The sequence below is a fragment of the Lactuca sativa genome, chromosome 3 (genome assembly GCF_002870075.4).
Source record: "Lactuca sativa cultivar Salinas chromosome 3, Lsat_Salinas_v11, whole genome shotgun sequence".
NCBI classification, from domain to species: domain Eukaryota; kingdom Viridiplantae; phylum Streptophyta; class Magnoliopsida; order Asterales; family Asteraceae; genus Lactuca; species Lactuca sativa.
In genome coordinates, this window is record NC_056625.2 from 125,886,079 (window position 1) to 125,914,019 (window position 27,941).

Sequence of the window (27,941 nt, forward strand, 5' to 3'; positions counted from 1 at the left end):
CATCTTTAACTATACATTCGTATAAACTTTTGAACATTTTGAAGCACCTGCGAAAATAATGTCATTTATAAGTGACATTCTCGTGAAAATAGTATTATATCAAACATTAGTTAGTTGTTTCACAATTTCTATAAATATATCTTCATGTTCTTTTGGTTGTATTATTGAAAAAAATCATACATTTGTTTCATATTTTTAGCACAAGCAATAGCAACATCGAAAATAGCTTGAAATTTTTGGGAAGATGACATTTTCTATTGATTTTGAGAAAGCAATAGAAAAATCTAAAATTTTGGTTTTATTTTGAACAAATAAATGTAAAGAGTTTATTTTATAGGTAATAAATAAATAAATAAATATTAATGTTTTTTTTTGACCTTTCAACGGTCCATCCACCGTTTAATTTATGGATGAAAGAAATGTAAAATGTAAAAAAATAATAATAATAACAACTATGGCCACAACTTGTTATCAATTTGCTTGTTTTTTTTTTTTCATTTATTAAGTTTATGGATTACACATGTATGATCAACTAATCATTGCCATTTTTGAACGAAGAAACTCCATTTTCAAAATCTCATGTTTCAATTATCAAATTTTATTGTTTGCACATACATTCATTCATTCATTTCAAGTTAAAAACATCCATCCATAAAACGTTCTCATTCTCATTTACTTTTTAGAACATACTTTTCATTATTTACATTCATCCCCCATCTCAATTACATTCCTCCTATTACTACTTCACCTTCTTCTAAACTAAAGCTTCTTTCTTCATATCATATCATATCAAAATATCATATCATGTTAATTCCTTTACATATAACCTTCTCTACACCTCCAAAAAAAAAACAGTTAGACTTTCTCTCCTTTCACTTTTCACCTCAAACCCCCAAAAATCTTCATTTCCCCTTTTACCCTGAACAACCTTCTGAATCTGCAATCACATTTCAAATCATCAATTCATAATCATCAACACAATTCATGAAAAGGTCATACTGAATTCATATTTCATACCACTAGATGACGAATCACTGGTCGAACTGCTGCTACTACTCACTGTTAAACCATCCTTTTCGATTTCAAGAAATGGGAAATTGGTTAATGGGATTTCTTCTCCTATATCAATCTCCTCTTCTATATCTGGAGACTGATACCCAATGTTCATCATCAGAGAGGTTTAAGAGAAGAAGTATCGAGTAAAGTAAATGAAAGATGATGGAATACTTACATTGTTAGTCTGTACAGAAGAACCCATGTTGGTGATTGTCTTCTTACATGAGATACCAACGAACCTATGAAGCTCCCATAGCGTGTCATCATCAAGCAAACCAAAATCAAGCTCGATTTCACTTCCATCTTGTTCTAATTTGGAACCCCTTTTCTTAACGATTGCCATTATCTGATCCATGCCTTCAGGATCCAGTTGTAGATTGTTTAACCCTGCTGCTAGCTCTGATTTCTCCTGTTCTGTCATCTCCGGTTTCTTTGGCTTTCTGATGTTATCACTCGATGTATTACCTGGATGTAGTGCGAGTTGAGGAGGTACAGGGTTTGGTTTTCTGACATTGGATACTGGTTTCTCATTTTCAATTGGAAGAGATGGGATTGAAATTGGTTTTTGTTCCATGGGTAGTTTGGTAGAACGATTTTGGCTCTTGGAATGATGATTTGTATCGAACATTTCGTCAAACAGCGAAAGAAGACGCTCTGCCATTGCGAAGACTTCGGAGCCCTGGCCATTGTAGAGCATGGCATTTTGGAATGTTAATCTGACGTCGGAAGCAAAGGCGAGAGGAGATTCGTATTCGTTTTTAGTAAGCTTCGACTTGATAGTTCCAAGATCCATCGGTTTGTTGATGATTTTATGATAATCACTTAGCTTCAAAGCAGCCGCATCAACTGGAGTATTGAAAACCCAACCGTGTTTGTGCTTCATCAGCTTAGCTAAAATTTGACTACATTTCTTCATCACGAGCTTACTCCTCTGCGTATTGTTCTTCACACGAGCACCACAATGCTTCTTCGTATCCCTGGCTGAAGAAGACGGTTTCGCACGTTTCTGACCGACTGCATTCTTTGGCCGTTCTTTCACCGTCAAATCAGCTTCAGGAGCCGGCGGTAACCCCAGCGGCGGTGGTTGATAATGCCTTTTGGGTATCGGCGTCGAACAGATCCAATGCTTGAGGTCCCTCACCCGTTCCAGATCCAGAACCAACTTTTTTTTCAACTCTTTAAGCTCTAATCTAGTGTACGAACCAAGACGATAGGTAATGTACCTGTATCCATGAGAGCTCGCCGGTACGGAATTGATCGACGAACCGATAAACACCTCTCCAGACGGACCAGAAGACCGCATTTGCTCCTGATTTTTCCAATGAACATTTCTGCTAAAGAAACGGCTAGAATTAGGGTTAGGGTTAGAGTGAGGAGTAGGGCAAGTGATATTCTGTAATCTGGAGAAAGTTAGATGACTATTTTCAGTAAATTTATTCATAAAATCACCCGAGTTTCGTTCATTTCTGCTTGATAAAATCGCAGACGCCATAGAAACCACAATGACGACGAAAGTGGAAAGAAAAAAGGGAGCTCGTCGAATCAGAACGACATTTCTACCTTCCGGCAACTAATCTCCAGCAAAAAAATGGCGCGAAGCCATGAGGCGGAGAACGGAGGAGTAGTCGCCGGAGAGAATTAACCGGTGATGGTGACGGGAAGAGGCGAGGGTTTTGGATTTGAAGGGGGCCCTCTTCTTCCTCACGCTAGAAAGGGGCGAGTGAGAATGTGTGGTTGGTATGGTGTCAATTTTATAGGGCAAAGAATCTGCCCGGATTATTGTTGGGGCAGGCTGTCAACCGTCGATTTTAATTTCAACGGCTGTGATCTCGTTTGATGAGCTACCCCACAACTGATGGGAACAAGAATTTGTTACGGAGCCCTTCGATCGTTTAGACTTGACACGTGGACGTTGTGATCAAGTCATTCCCTTTTTGTAATTTCGTTGTAAAAATTTTGATAATTTTATTATATTTGAATAAAAATAGTTGTATCTAATTCGTGATTTAGCTTTGTGTAAAAATATATACATATATAAGATATAAGATAAGATTTTTCTCCATTCAATACATTTATATGAAATAAAGTAATGTACTTGAACGTGGGTTCACACCTCTCCGGATAAAAGCGGTGAGGTTTGGAATGATTATTGGCCAAAATATCATCACTAACTGTAAATGCAGTTAATTTATTTTCAAAACTGTTTGGTTAATTATTTTTGCAATTCGGTTTTGTTTTTTTTGTGTTTCGGTTATTAACCGTATGGATGTGGTACGGTTATTTTTTGAGATTTTTTAACCGCAGTTTAGAGTTCAAATGATTTTAAGAGTTCAAACATATTAGTTGTAATAACAAAATATAATAAGGTATAAGACAATTAACTTAAATTATAAAAGACTATTATCTTAAAAACATCAAATCACTAGTAATTTAACAATAAATAAATTATATAATATATTAATAATTATTAATGATTAATATGTTAATATTTAATATATATTAATAAATAAAACTTATCTTATTTTTAATATTTAATATACTAATAATTAATAAAAAAATTATATAATATATGCGGTACGATGGGGTTTTTAAAAACTAATAACTACTCCGCACCGTAAATTTGCGGTTTTTGAAAAATAGAAAATCTAACCATCGGTTTTTATTGTGGTTTATCGGTTGCAATTTATGCAGTTTTTACGGTTAATTTTAGTTGTGGTGCGGTTATTGTTCACTCCTACTCCCCATTACACAACCTTCGCCTTCGTCTCTTTTACAAATTGAAGGGTGATGATGATTCATACAAAACCCCAAATCAATGAAGATGAGCTCAAATTTTGAATTAGCTTTAAGCCTAGAAGGTATGGGCTCGGTGAGGAGCTCAGCGAGTTCAGCGCACACGGGGCCTACCCCGGCTCGGTATCTCGGTGAGTAAATGTTGAGTTTAACTATGTTGAGTGGACCAATGGGGTGGCTCAACGGCTACTTCCATTTATTTATTTATTTATTTTTTAAAACCCCTCATATATATACTACAACCCTTAACTATTTTAAGTTTTTAACTCATCAAAATCAATTTACAACTCATATACACTATCTCAAAAATATCGTTTTCGTCATCTTCATCGGGCATGTTTGATGCCTTGCTTGAAACAACCATAGAGGTTATTCGGGAGGCGGAACAGATGATCGAGCAACTACAACAAGAAAATACAGAGAATGCACGTCGGAGGAAGAGAAAGGTACATATAAAGATTTCGTGAGGCGGCTAATGAACGACTCATGCAAGATTACATTATGGATGACGCCACGTTTATAAGATATTATTTTCACCGCCGGTTCCATATGCATAAATCTCTGTTTTTGCGTATCGTCAAGGACATCACGGCAGCGTGTCCATTTTTTCAACAACATCTAGATGCTAGAGGTACGATTGGTTTTACTTCTATACAAAAATGCATCGTTGCACTTCGTCAATTAGCGTATGTCACTTGCCCCGGTGCACTAGAGGAGAACCTTAGGATGTCCGAACATACTGCACGAACTAGCCTTCACAAATTTTGCAAGTATGTCATGAGATTATATGGTCCACGATATTTGCATAAACCTACTTGTAGTGACATCCTACAATTGTATGCTCATCACTCAAATGTGCTCGACTTTCCTGGAATGTTAGGAAGACTAGATTGCCTCCATTGGGCATGGGGTTGTTACCTGAATGCCTATAAAGGGCAATACACCTGAGGTGATCATGGTTATGTAACTATTATACTTGAAGTGATGGCCTCACATGATATGTGGATATCGCATGCATTCTTTAGGTCAAATGGCTCCCTCAATGACATTAATGTTCTTAACATGTCTCTGTTACTTGATGACATGTATAACGGGACTGCACTCGACTCATCCTTTCAAGTAGTTGGAACATTGTATAGGAACGGGTATTATCTTGTTGATGGGTTCTATCCGAAGCATGCTTGTTTTGTGAAGTCGTTATCTTGTCTAAATGATTGCAAAAGGTTGAAGTTTAAGAGAGCTCAAGGGAAGGCGGGAAAGGATGTTGAAAGAGCATTTGGAGCTTTGAAAAAACATTGGCATATTCTTAAATATCTTGCGCCTTATATGGAGGAGAAGAAAATGAGCGAGGTGATGTATACTTGTATCATATTGCATATATTATATGATTCTCAAAGACGAATGAAATGCAATATGTGAGTATAACGAAAACGAGATCGTTCCACCGACACAACCTTTTGAGGTTGGAAGCGCGGAGTAGATGCCAAGGAAGGAAATAGTTCTTGATGTTAAGACGTGTCATGTTTTTCGTAGGGACTTGATGGAACATATTTGGAACGTCGACCACATTGATCTTAATGCGGAATCGGTCTACGATTTAGAAGGTCGATTTTTCGATGAAGATGTCCTTTAGGTCTATATGGGTTTGGTAATTTTAGTTTCTATGTTTTAATTTTAAATTATATTTTTTTGGTGTGTTTGGTATGTTTGTTGTATTTTTGAATTTCTATGTTTTTATTTTAAGTTCAATGAATTTCTAGTTTTTAAAAAATGCTATGTTTGAAATATTTATTTTGTATATTAAAAAAGTAGCATGGAAAGTGTGGCAACTGTTTTGGTCAAAAATCAACAAAGTGGATATTAACCAAATTGCATGAGAGGTTGTGGTGTTGTAAGGTGAAGTGATTAACGAAATTAGAACGGAATTGCATAAGTGGTTTACAAGGAAAGCCCTTAATCCTTGCTAGGATCTTCGGCATAATCCGTGGGAGGTGATAATGATCACCTGCCTTGTATGATCTTATTGATTTGAACATAAATTACAGAGATGAGTTTGATAATATGATTACAAATGGTAAAGTGAGTCTAGGTGAGTAAGGTATTAAAGAATTGTCCCGGTTGTATATGTTTTATAGGTGTATTTATAGTCTAGATTAAGTAACTAAATGTCTGATATTTCTGGGATCCTGCTGAACTGGTATTTAAAACGTGCTTTGACTTGGTATTTCCGGGTCTTAAGCCTGGTTGGACTGATTCTTCGTTCAGAATTGGTCTTCCCTTGACTACTTCTGCACACATGTTAGCTATGAACAATATATAACCATTATAAACATTAATAAAAATAATAATAGTAATATTTGAGATCCTGAGGTAGTTAAGGATCCTAGATTTTTGAGGATCCTAAAAATTGTGAGGATCCTGGCCCTAACAATTGCCCCCAAATTATACCTACAAAATATTTAAATTGATTTCAAGTATTTTAAGTGTATAATTTAATTAACTGGAAATAAAGGATTCAAAATTCAAACTATAACGGATATAATTGTATCCATTCAAAAGATATGATTATGTTGTCAAATCACTTTTCTCTCCTTGGTTTGAAGTTAAATTTCTTTCTCCTTTCTTCTTATTTTTCCTGTTTGTTGATTATGGGTAAAGAGGCACTCCATTCTCGCTCGAGCATCCTTGATTTTCCGACGAGGACTTCATCGGTCAAAGGATCTTGTCTTATGAAAAAGACCTGTTCTTTTGGTGACGACGACATTGAGTCCTTGAAGTCAATCAGGACTTTTCCTTCCAATGTTATTTTCAAGCCTTTTGATGCTAAGACCCAACCTGACTTCGTCTCTCATACTTAGGTTGGTCCCATCCAAACTATGCTCATGATTTGGAGGATCCTGCTTTAGGTTGATCGATTGAATCAATCTAAGGATCTAGACATGGGATTTAGCTAAGTTGGCCCATGTTTGTGATTTACAAACTTTTGGGTCTTGTCCTTTCCTGCTCAGAGTCAAAACAAATACATAACATCTTATTTTGAAATCGAAAAAAAATGAAGGTTCTTGGAAAGAGAAATATTTCTTCATGAAACGTGAATCCATCTCGACGGTGATCTCCTGCTAATAAATCGGGTTAGAAAAGGTAGGATTTTATTTTATTTCGTTGATGATGTAAAATTCACATTTCCTTGTTTTATTTGTTTTAATGCAACTTTCAAGTTCGAGGATCATGTCCCTACTGCTAAAGATAGCAAGGAGAAGATTGGGAGTTTCCTTGCTTTGCCTGACACTGAAAGATCTGTTAGGTTTCAAAGGTAAATCTGCTATTGCCCCCACGTCGAAAGCTAAAGTTCCTTTATTTGTCTATTTTTTATTTTTCATGAAGGATCTTGAACTTATTGAGTTCCTTTGTTATGTTTAGGATCCAAGGCTACGCACTCTAGTGCTTGGTTCACCCTTGTTGATATCGACTTCGCCATGTTTGGTGGCCAACTTGTGGTGAAGAAGGAGAATAACTCATCTTCTCTTCCTCCGGAGAGAACCTCGATAAATCTGACCGTCAATACTCTAGGATCCCGAAAGAGGAAGTTTGCTGAGAGCCTTGGGGTGGACGAGGCGCTGAGGAAATAATCTTTAATGGCACACCATGTCTTGCAAAAATTTCATCCAAGTATACTTGTGCGTATTTCTCCATTGGAGCTATTTCACTCATGACAAGAAAATGTGCACTCTTTGTCAGTCGGTCGACAATTACCCAAATGTTATCATTCTGTCTCGCAGTCTTTGGCAATTTGGTAATAAAATCCATGGATAACTCCTCCCATTTCCACATAGGAACATTAGTACCTTCTGGGCTACCATATGGCTTTTGGTGTTCCGCTGTGACTTGTAAGCATATTAAGCATTCTTGCACGTATCTTCCAATGTCTCTCTTTAATCCAAACCACCAATAATCAGCTCGTACATCATAGTACATTTTACTTGTACCAGGATGTATTGACAGTTTAGACTTATGGGCTTCATCTAAGATCTTCTGTCTTAATCCACCAATCTCTGGAATCCATAGCCGATTCTTAAATACTTTCAGTCCATGTGGATCATCAAGTAAGATATCAGCATAATGTACCATCCCTTTCTTCTTCACATTTTCTGGCTTTAAGGCCTCTATTTGCCTTCTTTTTAGTTCATCAAGAATAGTGAATTTTATTGTAGTGTGAATAATAACATAACACACACTATTATAATAAACCTTCCTGCTAAGTGCATCGGCAACTACATTGGCCTTTCCAGGATGATAAAGGATTTCACAGTCATAGTCTTTAATTAGCTCCATAGCTCGTTGTTGTCTCAAATTCAAAGTTTGCTGATTGAATATATACTTGAGACTTTTGTGATCAGTAAACAATTGGCATTTTGTACCAAAAAGATAATATCTCCAAATTTTTAGGGCAAATACTACTGCAACGAGTTCAAGGTCATGGGTGGGATAATTCTTTTCATACTCTTTCAGTTGTCTTGAGGCATAGGCTATTACTCTACCACGCTGCATCAACACACAACCAATTCCCAACCTTGAAGCATCGCTATACACGGAAAAATCATTATCACCTTTTGGGAGTGATAAGATTGGAGCATGAGTCAAAAGATCTTTTAGAGTTGAGAAAGCTTTTTCTTGGGCTTCACTCCATTCGAACTTTACTTCCTTTCGTGTAAGACTTGTGAGAGGTACCGCTATACGTGAAAAATCTTTAATTAATCTCTGGTAATACCCCGCAAGACCCAAGAAACTACGAATTTCAGAAGCATTACGGGGCGCTTCCCAATTCTAAATGGCTTCAATTTTGGTAGGATCTATTGATATACCGTCACCAGAAATCACATGGCCGAGAAATTGAATTTGACGAAGCCAAAATTCACATTTGGAGAATTTAGCATATAGTTTCTCTTTTCGAAGAAGTTCTAATATTTCACAAATATGAATGACATGATCAGATTCAGACTTGGAATAGATTAGGATATCATCAATGAATACGATGACAAATTTATCGAGCATTGGACGGCATACCCGATTCATCATATCCATAAACACGACAGAAGCATTTGTCGAATCGAATGGCATGACAAGGAATTCGAAATGTCCATAACGAGTACAGAAAGCAGTCTTCGGCACATCCTGCTCGTGTATTTTGAACTGATGATAGCCAAATTTTAAATCAATCTTCGATAAATAGCTAACACCCTGAAGTTGATCAAACAAATCGTTAATGCGAGGTAGTGGGTACTTGCCTATCCAGAGGAAGTCCGGGCAAATCAATAGAGAAAACATTAGGATATTCATTAACAACAGGAACATCATTTACAATTTTCTTCCCCTCTTTTGAGATATCAACTGTGTAGGCTAGATAAATAGAACATCCATTCGATATGAATTTACGTGCTTTTAGGAAAGAGGTTATTGTAAAGATTTTAAGTCTTTGTTCATCGTAGACATAAATAGGATTCTCCCTTTCTATAGGAATGCATACAATCTTTTCGTAGCACAAGAGTTTTGCATAGTTCTTTGACAACCAATCCATGCCGAGAGTAATATTAAAGTTGGGCAAGGAGATAGGAATCAGGTTAGCAAGAAAATTATAACCTTCAATTTCTATGACACAATCTCTATAGACTTTATCAACAAGTAATAATATACTTCCCGCTGTGTCTACATGAAATAGTTGAGCGATTGCATAGCAAGCAATTTGAAAAGAACGTGCAAATTCATTAGACACAAAAGAATCTGAGGCACGAGAATCAAATAAGATGTGAGCAGGTCTAGAGTTGACGAGAAATGTACCAGTCACAACATTCGGGTCTTCACGTGCCTCCTCTGTGGTAATTTGGAATGCACGACCTTTAGCTTTTGGCACCTCCTCCTTTTTAGTTGGAGTACTCTTTGGTTGTTGAACAAAAGCTTGACTCCCCGCCATTTGACTAGTAAGAGTAGGGTAGAAGCGCTTCCTGTGGCCAGTAACACCACAAGCATAGCAAGTAACGTTCTTCATCGGGCAATCGGGCTTCATGTGGCCTATTTCTCCACATCCATAACAGATGTTGCTTCAAATGTTGCTTCCTACCAGACCAAGGCTTCTCTGATCGACATTGCAGAAGAATAATCAGCCTTGTCTTCATTAACCACATGAGAAATACATAATATTTTTTCTATGTTCTGGATCCAGGTAAGAGCAACAATGGGATTAAGAACATCTGAAAACTCCGTAGCACCATTAGTCTTTCAAGTTTTGAATGAGAGACGTTTCGTCTCCCATTTTGAAGATTCTTCTCTTTACATTTATCACTATTCTTTTTATGTTCTTTCAAAGTCTTACGAATAACACCCATAAGTTTATCCACGAGTCACTCCTCACGATGGGATATTAGAGTATTTACTTCATCAGGATGAGGATCTCCACCCATATCTGGTGTATGGCTACTCACCTGTTCAGCCATTGTTCTGAAATTTTTGAGTAATATAGTATTTTAGAATATTAGGATTTATCATTACCTAATACTTCACTTAAGTCTTTCCTATGGTTTCTATCCATATACTTACAATGTATCCGTTCATATATTGAACTTCCAATTGTTTAAGTCTAAATACAAATCCGTTCGATTTAGTTCACTTAAACTACTACTCCGATACCATGATTGAAAGAACCCCATTCTAAAACTACATTATATTACTCCTGAACATGCTACATGCATATTCATAAACAATATTTTACATTGATAGTCTAATTACAAAATATTGGATACAAAATGACTATTAATGTTTTATATATATATATATATATATATATATATGTATATATATATATATATGTATATATATATTACATAACTACCCAGGAAATTGTAATTTTATACATACATGAACACTAAATACAATAGTAATAGTATTAACTATTCTAAATCTTCCAACAGTATATGAATATACTAGATGCTTATCACCTTCAATAGTTAAACAATGAGAAGGGTAAGCGGTGACGCTTAGTGAGTTCAGTAACATATACAATATAACAATATGTCATATATATACCAATATGACAGAAGCAAAGAGGAACAAAGAACAACAAAGACATATGTGTATCATACGACATGCTTTCCATATCAACAATTTATTAGATTCCAAAATTTACAATGAATGAGACATAACAATTTCAAGTTGATATACATCAATAAAGCTTCAGCCCAAGCGGCACAGAAATATACAATTTCTTATTTTCATTTTGCTAGAATATACAGGCTTTCAGCCCTACATAGCCCTATGTCAATACCAAAAGTGATACGAGTCATGCTCTACATGGCAAAAGGCACAAAGACGATACCAGAAGTTATACGAGACATGCTCTACATGGCCAAACACATAATACCAATACTAGAAGTGATACCAGACATGCTCTACTTGGCCAAAGGCTCAAAGCCAATACCAAAAGTTATACGATACATGCTCTACATGGCCAAAGGTATAAATCCATTATCAGGATAATACGGGAAAGCATATCGCACATATTACACATAACATACAATTGTTCATATATATTGAACTCACCGTCAAATAATCGGATGTTAAAATGGTAAATTGGACAGCACTTCGTTTCTATAAATGACTTTCTTCGATGAAAACTAGGAGCTGTATTGAAAATCGGGCCTTGCGAGGGTTGAGTTTCAAACCGAAAAGATAATTTTCTCGTGGTGGCGCTTCGGGACGTTCTTCCGGTGTTAGGTATGTTCCCAAGGCTTCGGGGGTTGTAAAACAGCTTAAAAGAAAGTTTAGAATGGAAAAAGGTGTAAAATTCCAACCAAAACCGGGAGGGTTCACACCCCCTTTATATATGGTGCGAGGTCTCGGATCCGGAGGGGGAGGAGGGGAACATGCGTCGAACATGCGAGGGTAGCACGAACTGGATCTTCGGACGCGCCACGGATGTGACACGCGTTGGTACCTGATTGGACCTCGCTTCGGATGCGTCACCTGGTCGGACACGGCGCAGGCTCGCGAGGAATAGGCTACATGGCCGAACCCTGGCAACGCATATGCGAAGGTTCTCAGATTTTGTGCCCAAAACTTCACAAATTCATAACTTTTGCATACGAGCTCTATTTTCGACGTTCTTTATATCCATGCGTAGGTGAGATTATATTCTACAACTTTCATTTTGACTCCATCGGCTAATTTTGACTTTATTGTTAATATTATTATTTTTAACAGACCGGGACAGGAAAATTCGTTAAAAATTCATAACTTCTTCATCTGACGTCCGTTTTTGTTTTTCTTTTTACCCTTGTACTACTATTGAGGAGTCCTTCGATTCTCGTTTAGGTTGTGTCGGCTAAAAATCAATTGATCTTTATTTCGAGTTTCGGGATGTGTACTCATATGTCGAATCTTAGAAAAATCATAACTTCCTCATACGAAGTCAGATTTGGACGTTATTTTTATGAAAATTCTTGGTTTAACGAATACTACGACTTTCATTTAGATCACTAAAGCTAAAAAGTAGTTTATTGAAAACTCACTTTTTACACTAAAGAGTGTTTTACCGGTTTTGTCGCAGATTTTCGATTGGTCATAACTTCTTCATTATAACTCAGATTTCAGTGTTCTTTATATTTTCGAAACCTTGTTACGATCTCTACCATTTTATTTATTCAAATCAAGTTTATTTAACATTTTATTTTTTACGCTGAATTTCACCTTAATTATTTTATATTTTTATTTCAAAAATCTCATAAGACTTCCAATACTTTCCAAATGATTCTAAACATAGTTTTACTTCAATCTCATAAAACTATCTAGTTAGAACTCAACGTTCAAAATCATATATTATTTAATACTATTCGTTTTTAAGCTAAAAAGCATACAAAACACGATTCTAAACAAAATTATTAACGTGTATGTTACAAATACCTCCTCCTTTTGAGTATTTCGTCCCCGAAATTAAAACGATTTAAACAAATGGGGATATTTCTCTGTTATCTCATTCTTAGTTTCCTAAATATAATTTGGGCCTCGATGGTGTTTCCACTTGACAAGCACCAACTCCACTTCTTTATTATGTAGATCAACCGTTCTTTCGTTTACGATCTCTTCAGGTTCTTCTACATATCTTAATTAATTATCCAGTTTCACCTCGGATAACGGAACTGTTTCATCATATATGATCAAACATTTATGCAGATAACTCACATGAAACACATCATGAATACCTGCCAAATCTTCAGGCAATTCCAAGCGGTATGCTTGTTTACCAATTCTCTGAATGATTTCGAAAGGACCAACAAATCTAGGACTCAAATTTCCTTTCTTCCCAAATCTCATAATGTCTTTCCATGGGGATACCTTCAGCATTACAAAATCACCCACCTGGATTTCTATGGGTCGTCTCCTCCTTTCTGCATAGGACTTTTGTCGATCCTAGGCCGCTTTCATTCTTTCTCGTACAATTTGAATCTTGTGAGTGGTGTCTTTAATCATTTCAGGGTCTCCAAGGATTTTCTGTCCTACATCAAGCCAACATAATGGAGTACGGAATTTACGTCCATATAGTGCTTCATATGGTGGCATTTTGATTGAAGCATGGTAACTATTATTATACGAAAATTCGACAAGCGGTAAGTACTTATCCCAGTTACGACCGAACTCCAAGACACATGCACAAAGCATATCTTCCATTGTTTGGATTGTTGTCTCCGTTCGACCGTGTGTATGGGGATGATAAGATGTGCTGAGAGCAACACGAGATCAAAATTCACGTTGCATACTCGCCCAAAAATGATAAGTGAAGCGAGTATCATGATCGGAAATAATCTATAGTGGCACACCATGTCTTGCAAAAATTTCATCCAAGTATACTTTTGCGTATTTCTCCATCGGAGCTGTTTCACACATGACAAGAAAATATGCACTCTTAGTCAGTCGGTCGACAATTACCCAAATGCTATCATTCTGTCTCACAATCTTTCGCAATTTGGTAATACAATCCAGGGATAGCTCCTCCCATTTCCACATGGGAACATTAGTACCTTCTGGGCTACCATATGGCTTTTGGTGTTCCGTTGTGACTTGTAAGCATATTAAGCATTCTTGCACGTATCTTCTAATATCTCTCTTTAATCCAAGCCACCAATAATCAGCTCGTACATCATAGTACATTTTACTAGTACGAGGATGTATTGACAGTTTAGACTTATGTGCTTCATCTAAAATCTTCTGTCTTAATCCACCAATCTCTGGAATCCATAGCCGATTCTTAAATACTTTCAGTCCACGTGGATCATCAAGTAAGATATCAGCATAATGTACCATCCCTTCCTTCTTCACATTTCTAGCTTTAAGGCCTCTATTTACCATCTTTCTAGTTCATCAAGAATAGTGAATTTTACTGTAGTGTGAGTAATAACATAACACACAGTATTATGATAAACCTTCCTAATAAGTGCATCGGCAACTACATTGGCCTTTCCAGGATGATAAAGGATTTCACAGTCATAGTCTTTAATTAGCTCCATAGCTCGTTGTTGTCTCAAATTCAAAGTTTGCTGATTGAATATATACTTGAGACTTTTGTGATCAGTAAACAATTGGCATTTTGTACCAAAAAGATAATATCTCCAAATTTTTAGGGCAAATACTACTGCAACGAATTCGAGGTCATGGGTAGGATAATTCTTTTCATACTCTTTCAGTTGTCTTGAGGCATAGGCTATTACTCTACCACACTGCATCAAAACACAACCAATTCCCAACCTTGAAGCATCGCTATAAACGGAAAAATCATTATCACCTTCTGGGAGTGATAAGATCGGAGCATGAGTCAAAAGATCTTTTAGAGTTGAGAAAGTTTTTTCTTGGGCTTCACTCCATTCGAACTTTACCTCCTTTCGTGTAAGACTTGTGAGAGGTATCGCTATACGTGAAAAATCTTTAATTAATCTCCGGTAATACGCCGCGAGACCCAAGAAACTACAAATTTCAGAAGCATTACGGGGCGCTTCCCAATTATGAATGGCTTCAGTTTTGGTAGGATCTACTGATATACCGTCACCAGAAATCACATGGCCGAGAAATTGAATTTGACGAAGCCAAAATTCACATTTGGAGAACTTAGCATATAGTTTATGCTTTCGAAGAAGTTCTAATATTTCACGAATATGAATGGCATGATCAGCTTCAGACTTGGAATAGATTAGAATATCATCAATAAATACGATGACAAATTTATCGAGCATTGGATGGCATACCCGATTCATTATATCCACGAACACGACAGGAGCATTTGTTAAACCGAATGTCATGACAAGGAATTCGAAATGCCCATAACGAGTACAGAAAGCAGTCTTCGGCACATCCTGCTCGTGTATTTTCAATTGATGATAGCCATATTTTAGATCAATCTTCGAGAAATAGCTAACACCCTGAAGTTGATCAAAAAAATCGTCAAGGCGAGATAGTGGGTACTTGTTCTTGATAGTTACCTTGTTTAGCTCATAGTAATCAAAACACATTCGCATCAAACCGTCCTTCTTCTTGACAAATAATAATGGAGCACCCCAAGGAGAGGTACTTAGTCGAGTAAAGCCTTTGTCAAGTAATTCCTGCAGTTGGGTCATCATTTCCTTCATCTCAGCTGGCGCAAGACGATAAGGAGTCTTTGCAATTAGAGCATCACCAGGTACAAGATCAACTCAGAATTCTACTTGCCTATCCGGAGGAAGTCCGGGCAAATCAACGGAGAAAACATTAGGATATTCATTAACAACAGGAACATCATTTACAATTTTCTTCCCTTCTTTTGAGATATCAACTGTGTAGGCTAGATAAATAGAACATCCATTCGATATGAATTTACGTGCTTTTAGGAAAGAGGTTATTGTAAAGATTTTAAGTCTTTATTCACCGTAGACATAAAATAGGATTCTCCTTTTCTATAGGAATGCATACAATCTTTTCGTAGCACAAGAGTTTTGCATAGTTCTTTGACAACCAATCCATGCCGAGAGTAATATTAAAATTGGGCAAGGAGATAGGAATCAGGTTAGCAAGAAAATTATAACCTTCAATTTCTATGACACAATCTCTATAGAATTTATCAACAAGTAATAATATACTTCCCGCTGTGTCTACATGAAACAGTTGAGCGATAGCATAGCAAGCAATTTGAAAAGAACGTGCAAATTCATTAGACACAAAAGAATCTGAGGCACGAGAATCAAATAAGATGTGAGCAGGTCTAGAGTTGACGAGAAATGTACCAGTCACAACATTCGGGTCTTCACGTGCCTCCTCTGTGGTAATTTGGAATGCGCGACCTTTAGCTTTTGGCACCTCCTCCTTTTTAGTTGGAGTACTCTTTGGTTGTTGAACAGAAGCTTGACTCCCCGCCATTTGACTAGTAAGAGTAGGGAATAAGCGCTTCCTGTAGCCAGTAACACCACAAGCATAGCAAGTAACATTCTTCATCGGGAAATTCGGCTTCATGTGGCCTATTTCTCCACATCCATAATAGATCACTGATCCTTTTTCTAATCTGCATTCGCCCTGATGATTCTTTCCACAATTTCGACACGATGGCAACTGAAGAGAAAAAGATTGTGACCTACCGTGACCACGAGAGGTATTAAGAGATTGTACTTGTTTACCAAGATCATATCGAGCAGATTGAGTTGATGGAATAGAGGAAACAGGAACATTTCGATCAACATGTGGATGCTTCGGAACATAAAGGGTGGCACCACATATCTCTAAGTCATGCTCGCGCTTTCGGGCATACTCAACCGCTTTATCAAATGACAGAACATCCCGAGCAACCACGAAATCGTGGATTTCATACCGTAATCCTTCCATGAATAACTGAATTTTATCGTCTTCAGTTGGAATAAACTTTGCAGCAAACCGTGCTTTTTGATTAAATTGAGTTTCATAATCATTCACAGTCATTCCTCCTTATTTAAGCTCGAGGAATTCTTTTTCCAATCTTCTACTCATGTTTAGAGGACAATACTTTCCTAGCAAACATGTTTTCAGCATTTCCCAAGATAAACTATCCCGATCATACTTGTTGAGAGCTTCAAATGTTGCTTCCCACCAGATCAAGGCTTCTCCGATCAGCATTGCAAAAGCATAATTAGCCTTGTATTCATTAACCACATGAGAAATACATAATACTTTTTCTATCTTCTGGATCCAGGTAAGAACAAAAATGGGATTAAGAACATCTGAAAACTCCGTAGCACCATTAGTCTTCAAAGTTTTGACTGAGAGACGTTTCGCCTCCCCTTTTGAAGATTCTTCTCTTTACATTTATCACTATTCTTTTTATGTTCTTTCAAAGTCTTACGAATAACACCCATAAGTTTATCCACGAGTCGCTCCTCATGATGGGATATTAGAGTATTTACTTCATCAGGATGAGGATCTCCACCCACATCTGGTGTATGGCTACTCACCTGTTCAGCCATTGTTCTGAAATTTTTGAGTAATATAGTATTTTAGAATATTATGATTTATCATTACCTAATACTTCACTAAAGTCTTTCCTATGGTTTCTATCCATATACTTACAATGTATCCATTCATATATTGAACTTCCAATAGTTTAAGTCTAAATACGAATCCGTGGGATTTAGTTCACTTAAACTACTACTCTGATACCATGATTGAAAGAACCCTACTCTAAAACTACATTATATTAATCCAGAACATGCTACATGTATATTCTTAAACAATATTTTACATTGATAGTCTAATTACAAAAGACTGGATACAAACTAACTATTAATGCTTTATATATACATATATATATATATATATATATATATATATATATATATATATTACATAACTACCCAGGAAATTATAATTTTATACATACACGAACACAGTATTAACTATTCTAAATCTTCCAACAGTATATGACTATACTAGATGCTTATCACCTGCAATAGTTAAACACTGAGAGGGGTAAGCGGTAACGCTTAGTGAGTTCAATAACATATACAATATAACAATATGTCATATATATACCAATATGACAGAAGCAAAGAGGAACAAAGAACAACAAAGACATATGTGTATCATATGACATGCTTTCCATATCAACAATTTATTAGATTCCAAAATTTACAATGAATGAGACATAACAATTTCAACTTGATATACATCAATAAAGCTTCAGCCCAAGCAGCACAGAAATATACAATTTCTGATTATCATTTGCTAGAATATACAGGTTTTCAGCCCTACATAGCCCTATGTCAATGCCAAAAGTGATACGAGTCATGCTCTACATGGCAAAAGGCACAAAGCCGATACCAGAAGTTTTACGAGACATGCTCTACATGGCCGAAGACATAATACCAATACTAGAAGTGATACCAGACATGCTCTACTTGGCCAAAGGCTCAAAGCCAATACCAAAATTTATATGATACATGCTCTACATGGCCAAAGGTATAAATCCATTATCAGGATAATACAGGAAAGCATATCACACATATTACACATAACATACAATTGTTCATATATATTGAACTCACCGTTAAATAATCGGATGTTAAAATGGTAAATTGGACAACACTTCGTTTCTATAAATGACTTTCTTCGATGAAAACTGGGAGCTTTATTGAAAACCGGGCCTTGTGAGGGTTGAGTTTTAAACCGAAAAGATAATTTTCTCGTGGTCTTTGTGCGCTTCGGGACGTTCTTCCGGTGTTAGGTATGTTCCCGAGGGTTCGGGGGTTGTAAAACAGCTTAAAAGAAAGTTTAGAATGGAAAAAGGTGTAAAATTCCAACCAAAACCGGGAGGGTTCACACTCCCTTTATATATGGTGTGAGGTCTCGGATCCGGAGGGGGAGGAGGGGAACACGTGTCGAACATGCGAGGGTAGCACGAATTGGATCTTCAGACGCGCCACGGATGCGACACGTGTTGGTACCTGATTGGACTTCGCTTCGGATGCGTCACCTGGTCAGACACGGGGCAGGCTCGCGAGGAATAGGCTACATGGCCGAACTCTAGCAACGCATATGCGAAGGTTCTCGGATTTTGTGCCCAAAACTTCACAAATTCATAACTTTTTCATACGAGCTCTATTTTCGACGTTCTTTATATCCATGCGTAGGTGAGATTATATTCTACAACTTTCATTTTGACTCCATCGGCTAATTTTGACTTTATTTTTAATATTATTATTTTTAACAGACCGGGATAGGAAAAACCGTTAAAAATTCATAACTTCTTCATCTGACGTTCGTTTGTGTTTGTCTTTTTACCGTTGTAATACTATTGAGGAGTCCTTCGATTCTCGTTTAGGTTGTGTCGACTAAAAATCAATTGATCTTTATTTCGAGTTCCGGGATGTGTACTGCTATGTCGAATCTTAGAAAAATCATAACTTCCTCATACGAAGTCAGATTTGGACGTTATTTTTATGAAAATTCTCGGTTTAACGAATACTACGACTTTCATCTAGATCACTAAAGCTAAAAATTAGTTTATTGAAAACTCACTTTTTACACTAAATAGTGTTTTACCGGTTTTGTTGCAGATTTTCGATTGGTCATAACTTCTTCATTATAAATCGGATTTCAGTGTTCTTTATATTTTCGGAAACCTTGTTACGATGTCTACCATTTTATTTATTCAAATCAAGTTTATTTAACATTTTATTTTTGACGCTGAATTTCACCTTTAATTATTTTATATTTTTATTTCAAAAATCTCATAAGACTTCCAATACTTTCCAAATGATTCTAAACATAGTTTTACTTCAATCTCATAAAACTATATAGTTAGAAATCAACGTTCAAAATCATATATTATTTAATACTATTCGTTTTTAAGCTAACAAGCATAGAAAATACGAATCTAAACAAAATTATTAACGTGTATGTTACAAATACCTCCTCCTTTTGAGTATTTCGTCCCCGAAATAACATTGATTTAAACAAATGGGGATATTTCTCTGTTATCTCATTCTTAGTTTCCCAAGTATATTTCTATCCTACATCATGCCAAACTAATGGAGTACAAAATTTTCGTTCATATAGTGCTTCATATGGTGGCATTTTGATTGAAGCATGGTAAATGTTATTATACGAAAATTCGACAAGCGGTAAGTACTTATCCCAGTTACCACCGAACTCCAAGACAGATGCACGAAGCATATCTTCCATTGTTTGGATTGTTCTCTCCGTTTGACCGTCTGTCTGGGGATGATAAGATGTGCTGAGAGCAACATGAGATCCCAATTCACGTTGCATACTCGCCCAAAAATGAGAAGTGAAACGAGTATCACGATAAAAAACAATCTTTAGTGGCACACCATGTCTCACAACAATTTTATCCAGGTATACTTGTGCATATTTCTCCATTGGAGATGTTTCACGCATTACAAGAAAATATGCACTCTTAGTCAGTCGGTCGATAATTACCCAAATGCGATCATTCTGTCTCGCAGTCTTTGGAAATTTGGTAATAAAATCCATGGATAGCTCCTCCCATTTCCATATGGGAACATTAATACCTTTTGGGCTATCGTATGGCTTTTGTTGTTCCGCTTTGACTTGTAAGCATATTAAGCATTCTTACATGTATCTTCCAATGTCTCTCTTTAATCCAGGCCACCAATAATCAGCTCGTACATCATAGTATATGATGTGCACAAAAGTACCCACTAATTTTAATATTTATAATCTAACAAACTTAGACTATCTATGCACTTATAGGCAGTGTACCTAGTCAGATTACAGTATAGTTTAGGTAAGTCGGGTGTCGATCACAAGGAACGGTGGATTAATTTAATATATTTGATTATCGGTTACAGGTCATACGAAAATAATAAAGAAAATGGTTGAATAAATCTCAAACTAACAATTAACAACTCTCGATAAACTAACTGGAAAGCACATCTCTTCAGGTACTTTGGTTTAGATAAATTACACCTTAAAAACATAGACAATTGCATACACAAATTCATTTATTCATATTCACCGATTCCTAAAATGATTAGATTCACGTTCACTATAACCAATCCTTTAGCAAACAAGTCAATTTAAACAATGATCAGTTGATTAAACTAACATGCTTCCTAGTGTTCAGTTCGTATCAAGCAAGACTTGTAAATATAGTTAATCAATTTCGACATTTAATTAACCTCTTGTTGATGGTCATCAAACAAGGCTCACACATTAACTTACTTATTCTCAAATTAATTCTAGTTTCACATTCGTTATTTCTAGTCTTATAATCTCGATGGTCATTAAAAATCATAAGAGACAAGCAAATCAAGCAGATGTTCATACAACTTAATTCACTTAACAATTAACAGAAAATAATCATCATTAACACATGAGGATCTTTTAACAAGCTTGGCAAGATAAATTAAACACAAATAAACTATTTAATATGGCAATTAGTCTAATAATCAAAGCTTCATTCAATCATAAACACAAAGTAAAAGGTTTTTACACCTAAATCAGAAACTAAATACAGAAAAGTACCACAATGGAATGCTAAACATGGTCACGTTAGCAACCCATATCATTACCGACATGTATCCGCTTTCCAACCCTTCCGATCTCCGCTCCCGTTAGCTTAACGGCCTTCCGGCCGCCTTCTAGATCCTCAAAACGACTTAACAGAAGTTAATTGTCGACTAAATTAGGTTAGAAGTCGAATCCCCCCTCCTGGTTAGCTGAAAATCGACTTTTATAATCTTTGTGGCCGACCTAAGTACGTTGGGCGTACTTAGGATTACGCGGTGCGTACTAAGGATAATCACGCGATTGAACATATCCGAGGCAACCAAGTACGCGGCGCGTACTCTTTAATTACGCGGGGCGTACGTCGCTTCTGGTCACTACGCGGTGCGTACTGCCATTTTACGCGGGGCGTAATCCGCTTCTTCAGCATATTTAATTTCTTTTAGCTCCTAAATCCGGTTTCCGCTTCGGTCTTTTCTTTTGTGCTTTATTGACAACGAATAGCTGCAAAACATAATTCAAAGCATTATGCGTACTTTTTAGTTCTAAAATAGAATAAATAAGGCCAAAATATTAAGATAAAGTGCATAAAAATATATATAAAAATACACATATCAAAATACCCCACACTTAGCCTTTGCTTGCCCCCAAGCAAATTTACTTTAATTTTACCAATATTGCACTAAACAATCCGTTTAAAACTCAGCCATTATGCCAAGACTTCAACGCATACATTTGTGTCTAAAATTTTTCCTAAAGTACCCCCCATATTTTAAATACTCACAATCTTCATAAACACTCACCCACTTTTTCCGAACAATGCTCATTTTATGCAACCCTCTGAATCCATCCGCAGAAAACCTCCTAACCTCAATGTATTTTTAGTTGAGCAACCTAAGCATACATAATCTAGAATTACAATTATCGATACCACTATGGAGCTCTATTTGAATTCTTCATTTCTTTAACATTTGATTTTTGATCACTTTGAATTCACCACCTTATTTGATTTGATTTCTGGTATCTTCAACTTTTGAATTTCTTGGAATTTTGATCTTTTGATCTTCACTTTAATTGCTCCAAAATTCTTCACACTTTTTTTCATAATTCTTTTTTTTTTTCACATGTAACTCACTTTTTTTTTTCTCACTCAAAACCTACATGCTTAAGCAGAGGCGCTCAACCTCAACCTTTATTGGTTAATGATAATAATTTTCCTGGATACATTTCAGGTTTAGGCTGCTAAACATATTGCATCCCTCAAACCAAGCGGGGTTATGTTTTTGTTCCATGATTTCACTAAAATAAGGGAGGCCACAAATGCACTATAACGTATATTGGCTCAACTAAACATTTGAGTTCTCATCGGATCATTTCATACAATATTAGCAAAAATTTAAATTATCACTAGATTTTTCTAAATTAAACTATTATTTCAAGTTTTTTTTAAAATTTTAAAATTTTAAATTTAATTTACTTTTACCGACCCCCTACCCCACACTTATTTCATACAATGCCCTCATTGTATGCTAAAACGAATTAAGAACATAAAAAGGAGAAAAAGGAACAGACTCCCTTGGGTAGTTGTGGCGAGATTGAATGGGGCTGCTACAAGTTGCTCCAAGTATTACTGAAAGACTGAAAACTGGAACTGCTGCTTCTGAATTTGCCGAAAAATAAAATCAAGACCGCCATCTTCAAAAATGTGGCGCAAAAGATTGCAAACAAATGCAGTGTGTAATAGCCATGACGTGGGAAAGTGTCGGCCACGTCGTCTCGTCAAGAATGACATCCTCTTCTCGCGATGAAAAATCCCCCCCACAACATAGGAAGGTGTCAACCATGTCGTGGCAGCCGGGACGATACTTCTTCCTCGCGTCGAAATAAAACTCTATGGTGTGGGAACTGCTCATCCATATCATAAGAGTCAAAACCTTGTGAAAATGCCAATCTTCAAAACGATCGCTCACGAAATAAATATGCACCCCACACTTATGACAAATTGTGGGTCTCGACTATAATCTTCAACTCTCATACTGCTCTCTATAGCAACAGTCGGACCTAGCTGCTGAACTTACTGCCAGCTTCCTAAGGGCGAAAATTCTGCAGAAATCTAAACAACCAAAGAGCATCAACATGGAAAACAAAAGTAAAACAAACTAAATCCAAGTTTAATTACATACCAAATACTAAAAAAAACTAAACTAAACTAAAAATAACACAAAACAAAAAATAAACAAAATAAAAAGGATCACTCGTCATCTCCATCATCATGTGGTTGTGTCCCAGAAGTACCGGCCCCATCAAATCGTGACTGGAATGGTGGTGGAAAGGGAACCGAATACTGAAACCCCTGGTGGACAAAGAATGCGTTCAACGCATTCCCATACCACTGTTGTTGCCTGTCCACATGTGCAACATACTCGCTAAGGTTCTGGACCCTCATGTCAAGACGGTCAATACCCTGAGCCAGGTAGCGCATATCAATCTCTCGCTCAGGTCCCTGCTGCGCTCCCCGAGGAGCAGGTCGACACCGCTGGACCCGTCTCGGCTGTGGCTCGGAGGCACCCTCCTCATCTGCCACATCATCTACTTGAACCCTCAAAACACCATCTCCACCCCGCTCTAATACATGCATCGACTCCAATAGCTGAAGACTCATCGGCCTCATGTCGTGAAACACCATCGATCTCGTGATCTCACGCGTCAGCAACTGATATGACCGAGCTAACCGTGTGATAAAATTCCCTCCGCATATCGGGCTATCTCCCCGAAGTCCCCTGGCCCTCCGTCCCAAATATGCAGCTAATGCAACGGGAAGGTTCAGGTGCCTCCCTGGAGTAACTAGTGCCCATAGGAAATACAAGTCCGTCAAAGGCACTCTCTCACTATTCTTGTGATGCGTGAGAGACATAGAAATCAACCGGTGCAACATTCGGTATGTAGTAGACCGAATCATCCCCCCTCAAGCGGTAGATGGTGTATAAACTCCTCCCGTAATCTCGGCCCAAAAAGTGTTCTCGTTATAGTCTTCTGGCCGGTCCGTGAGACAATCAGCAAGGAACGTCGGGAAGTGGACACTCCTCGTCTCATCGGCTGTGTAAATACCCACCCGAGTAGCTAGCTCTATCACGCTGCATTCCCGGCTCACTCCCCCTAATCTGAAGGCAAAAGCTGTCCTGTCATTGAGTGCCTTCCTAGGATCATAGGAAACTATAGCGTAGAACTCCAGCAAAAACTCCCGATATACAGGCTCCTGGATCCTGAACAAATGCGCCCATCCCTGACACACAAACAAATCCACACCACTCGCGTCCGAGTGTGTGTATTGCAAAAATTCCTGGATCAATGCAACAAGTCCAGTCCTGGTAGCCAATTCCCAATCAAATGAGGGTGCAATATCAATCTCCTTTGTGAGAAGTAAACTCAAGTTGGTAACATAACGTGCCCGGGTAGCATCGTTCAGCGTTTGCGGAAATTGTAAAAAATGATGATCAGTCACATCCTCAGGTGGGTTGGTTCTTTGTGTCCTTCGAGCCATAATCTGCACAAACAAACACAAACACAAAACCAAACACCATTTCACAGAATTAACAACCTTTTAAACCAACAAAATGGAACTGGATAGGGACAGTACGCTGGGCGTACGTCCAGGTTCACGAGTCTGTGTCCTGGTTCGCTTGCTTGTGCTAAAATCATAAACCATATCACAATTTTTCAAATTAACCAACTGTAAGCAATAAACACAGCATGGCATATATATGTGGTATATCGAGCATAAGGTTTGCGTGGTCCAATCACAGTAGAAAAAAAAATCGTGACCACCCTTAAAAATCAATCCCCATAATCTCGTGTCTAGTGACAATACTTAACAGGGAATCATGTGTAGCAGTCAAGAACTCGAAGTCAGTCAAGAACTCGAAGTCAACAGGGGTACGCTTGGCGTACGACCCCGAGCTCAAATCGATGGGTGTGGGACGGAATTTAGACCAAATTAGGTCCTAGGGTTTAGTTTATTAACCGAAATCGGTCCATTCAAGCCCTAATCAACACATACATTTGCGAAATCGGCCCTAATTCAAGAACCCCATAAACCCTAGTTTGCGAGCAAAGGCATTTTGCAGGTTTTTTCATCAAATTAAACATAAATCTAAAACATTGAGTAACCGAAAAAGCTTACTTGAGTGTCGAATTTGACAAGAAATGAAGAAGAATAGAAAATCTTGGAGAGTTGCCGTCACAGTTCGTGTGCGAGAGTAGAAGAGGATTGAAAAGAATAAAGAAGAAGTCAAAGGGTCAAAAGATATGCCTGGTCGTCGTGTTACGCGGGTCGTAACTCAAGGTTACGCGGGGCGTACCTAAACCCCCTGAAATGTTCATCCGCGATCAGATGTTGAATTACGCTGGGCGTAATATAACTTACGCGGGGCGTAAGTTTAATTGAAAATTTCCTTTTTCTTTAATTTAACTTCCTTTTCTTTTTAATTATTTAATCTAGGGACTTAAAACTTATTTATTTTTTTCCTTTTTAATTTCTTAAGCTAATGATGACTTCACGATGAGTGATAAAAAAAAACGGAGATGTCATAATCACTTATCTTTGTCAAGATCAAACAACAATGGTTGATCAAAAACCTTTGCATGCAAGAATTGGTTTGCGAAAATACCCACTTTCGGGACCCGTTAGATTATTTCCTTTGTTTTCCTTGCACCTTTAACTAAAAGCGGAACAAGAAGTGACCTAACTAGTCAAGAACAGCAAGAGCTCGGTCTTCCACTTAACCACCACAATACGCCTTGCTATACTACGCCTCATGGATTGAGTTGGACTAATCAACAAAGTAGTAGGCTAAGCAGGTCAAGAATTCCCTAATCGCTTTCATTCCCGAAACCCATGCAAAAAGTAACGTCAAGCAATGTGTACAATCCCAAATTCCTGCAAAATAAAAACTAGAACCTTCCCGACAAGTGAAATGATATCATCGAAAATCAAACTAAAAATAAAAACTAACTAAAAACAAATAACGAATAATCAAATAAACTAAATTAATGACAAACCGTTCCCCGGCAACGGCGCCAAAAACTTGATGTGCACAAAAGTACCCACTAATTTTAATATTTATAAGCTAACAAACTTAGACTATCTATGCACTTATAGGCAGTGTACCTAGTCAGATTACAATATAGTTTAGGTAAGTCGGGTGTCGATCACAGGGAACGGTGGATTAATTTAATATATTTGATTATAGGTTACAGGTCACACGAAAATAATAAAGAAAATGGTTGAATAAATCTCAAACTAACAATTAACAACTCTCGATAAACTAACAGGAAAGCACATCTCTTCAGGTACTTTGGTTTAGATAAATTACACCTTAAAAACATAGAGAATTGCATACACAAATTCATTTATTCATATTCACCGATTCCTAAAATGATTAGATTCGCGTTCACTATAACCAATCCTTTAGCAAACAAGTCAATTTAAACAGTGATCAGTTGATTAAACTAACATGCTTCCTAGTGTTCAGTTCGTATCAAGCAAGACTTGTAAATATAGTTAATCAATTTCGAGATTTAATTAACCTCTTGTTGATGGTCATCAAACAAGGCTCACACATTAACTTACTTATTCTCAAATTAATTCTAGTTTCACATTCGTTATTTCTAGTCTTATAATCTCGATGGTCATCAATCATAAGAGACAAGCAAATCAAGCAGATGTTCATACAACTTAATTCACTTAACAATTAACAGAAAATAATCATCATTAACACATGAGGATCTTTTAACAAGCTTGGCAAGATAAATTAAACACAAATAAACTATTTAATATAGCAATTAGTCTAATAATCAAAGCTTCATTCAATCATAAACACAAAGTAAAAGGTTTTTACACCTAAATCAGAAACTAAATACAGAAAAGTACCACAATGGAATGCTAAACATGGTCACGTTAGCAACCCATATCATTACCGACATGTATCCGCTTTCCAACCCTTCCGATCTCCGCTCCCGTTAGCTTAACGGCCTTCCGGCTGCCTTCTAGATCCTCAAAACGGCTTAACAGAAGTTAATTGTCGACTAAATTAGGTTAGAAGTCGAATCCCCCCTCCTGGTTAGCTGAAAATCGACTTTTATAATCTTTGTGGCCGACCTAAGTACGCTGGGCGTACTTAGGATTACGCGGTGCGTACTAAGGATAATCACGCGATTGAACATATCCGAGGCAACCAAGTACGCGGCGCGTACTCTTTAATTACGCGGGGCGTACGTCGCTTCTGGTCACTACGCGGTGCGTACTGCCATTTTACGCGGGGTGTAATCCGCTTCTTCAGCATATTTAATTTCTTTTAGCTCCTAAATCCGGTTTCCGCTTCGGTCTTTTCTTTTGTGCTTTATTGACAACGAATAGCTGCAAAACATAATTCAAAGCATTATGCGTACTTTTTAGTTCTAAAATAGAATAAATAAGGCCAAAATATTAAGATAAAGTGCATAAAAATATATATAAAAATACACATATCAAAATACCCCACACTTAGCCTTTGCTTGCCCCCAAGCAAATT

General features: G+C 37.1%; 2 protein-coding genes across 3 annotated transcripts; one reads left to right on the forward strand and one right to left on the reverse strand.

Moving 5' to 3' along the window:
* Positions 1 to 648: 648 nt before the first annotated feature.
* On the reverse strand, positions 649 to 2,770 carry LOC111907708 (transcription factor GTE7). Of its 2 annotated transcripts, XM_023903516.2 has the most exons (4): positions 2,506 to 2,770; positions 1,232 to 2,387; positions 1,018 to 1,150; positions 649 to 937 (listed from the first exon to the last, which is right to left on the reverse strand). In XM_023903516.2, exons 2-4 carry the CDS (start codon positions 2,357 to 2,359, stop codon positions 915 to 917), a joined length of 1,284 nt encoding a protein of 427 aa, XP_023759284.1. In that variant the 5' UTR covers positions 2,360 to 2,387; positions 2,506 to 2,770; the 3' UTR covers positions 649 to 914. The 2 variants fall into 2 exon arrangements, with proteins under 2 accessions (XP_023759284.1, XP_023759283.1); XM_023903515.2 differs by having other exon boundaries at positions 1,232 to 2,770.
* A 2,063-nt stretch (positions 2,771 to 4,833) lies between these two features.
* LOC128132826 (uncharacterized) lies at positions 4,834 to 5,482 on the forward strand. The gene is made up of 2 exons (XM_052769814.1): positions 4,834 to 5,264; positions 5,383 to 5,482. Exons 1-2 carry the CDS (start codon positions 4,834 to 4,836, stop codon positions 5,480 to 5,482), a joined length of 531 nt encoding a protein of 176 aa, XP_052625774.1.
* Positions 5,483 to 27,941: the final 22,459 nt, after the last annotated feature.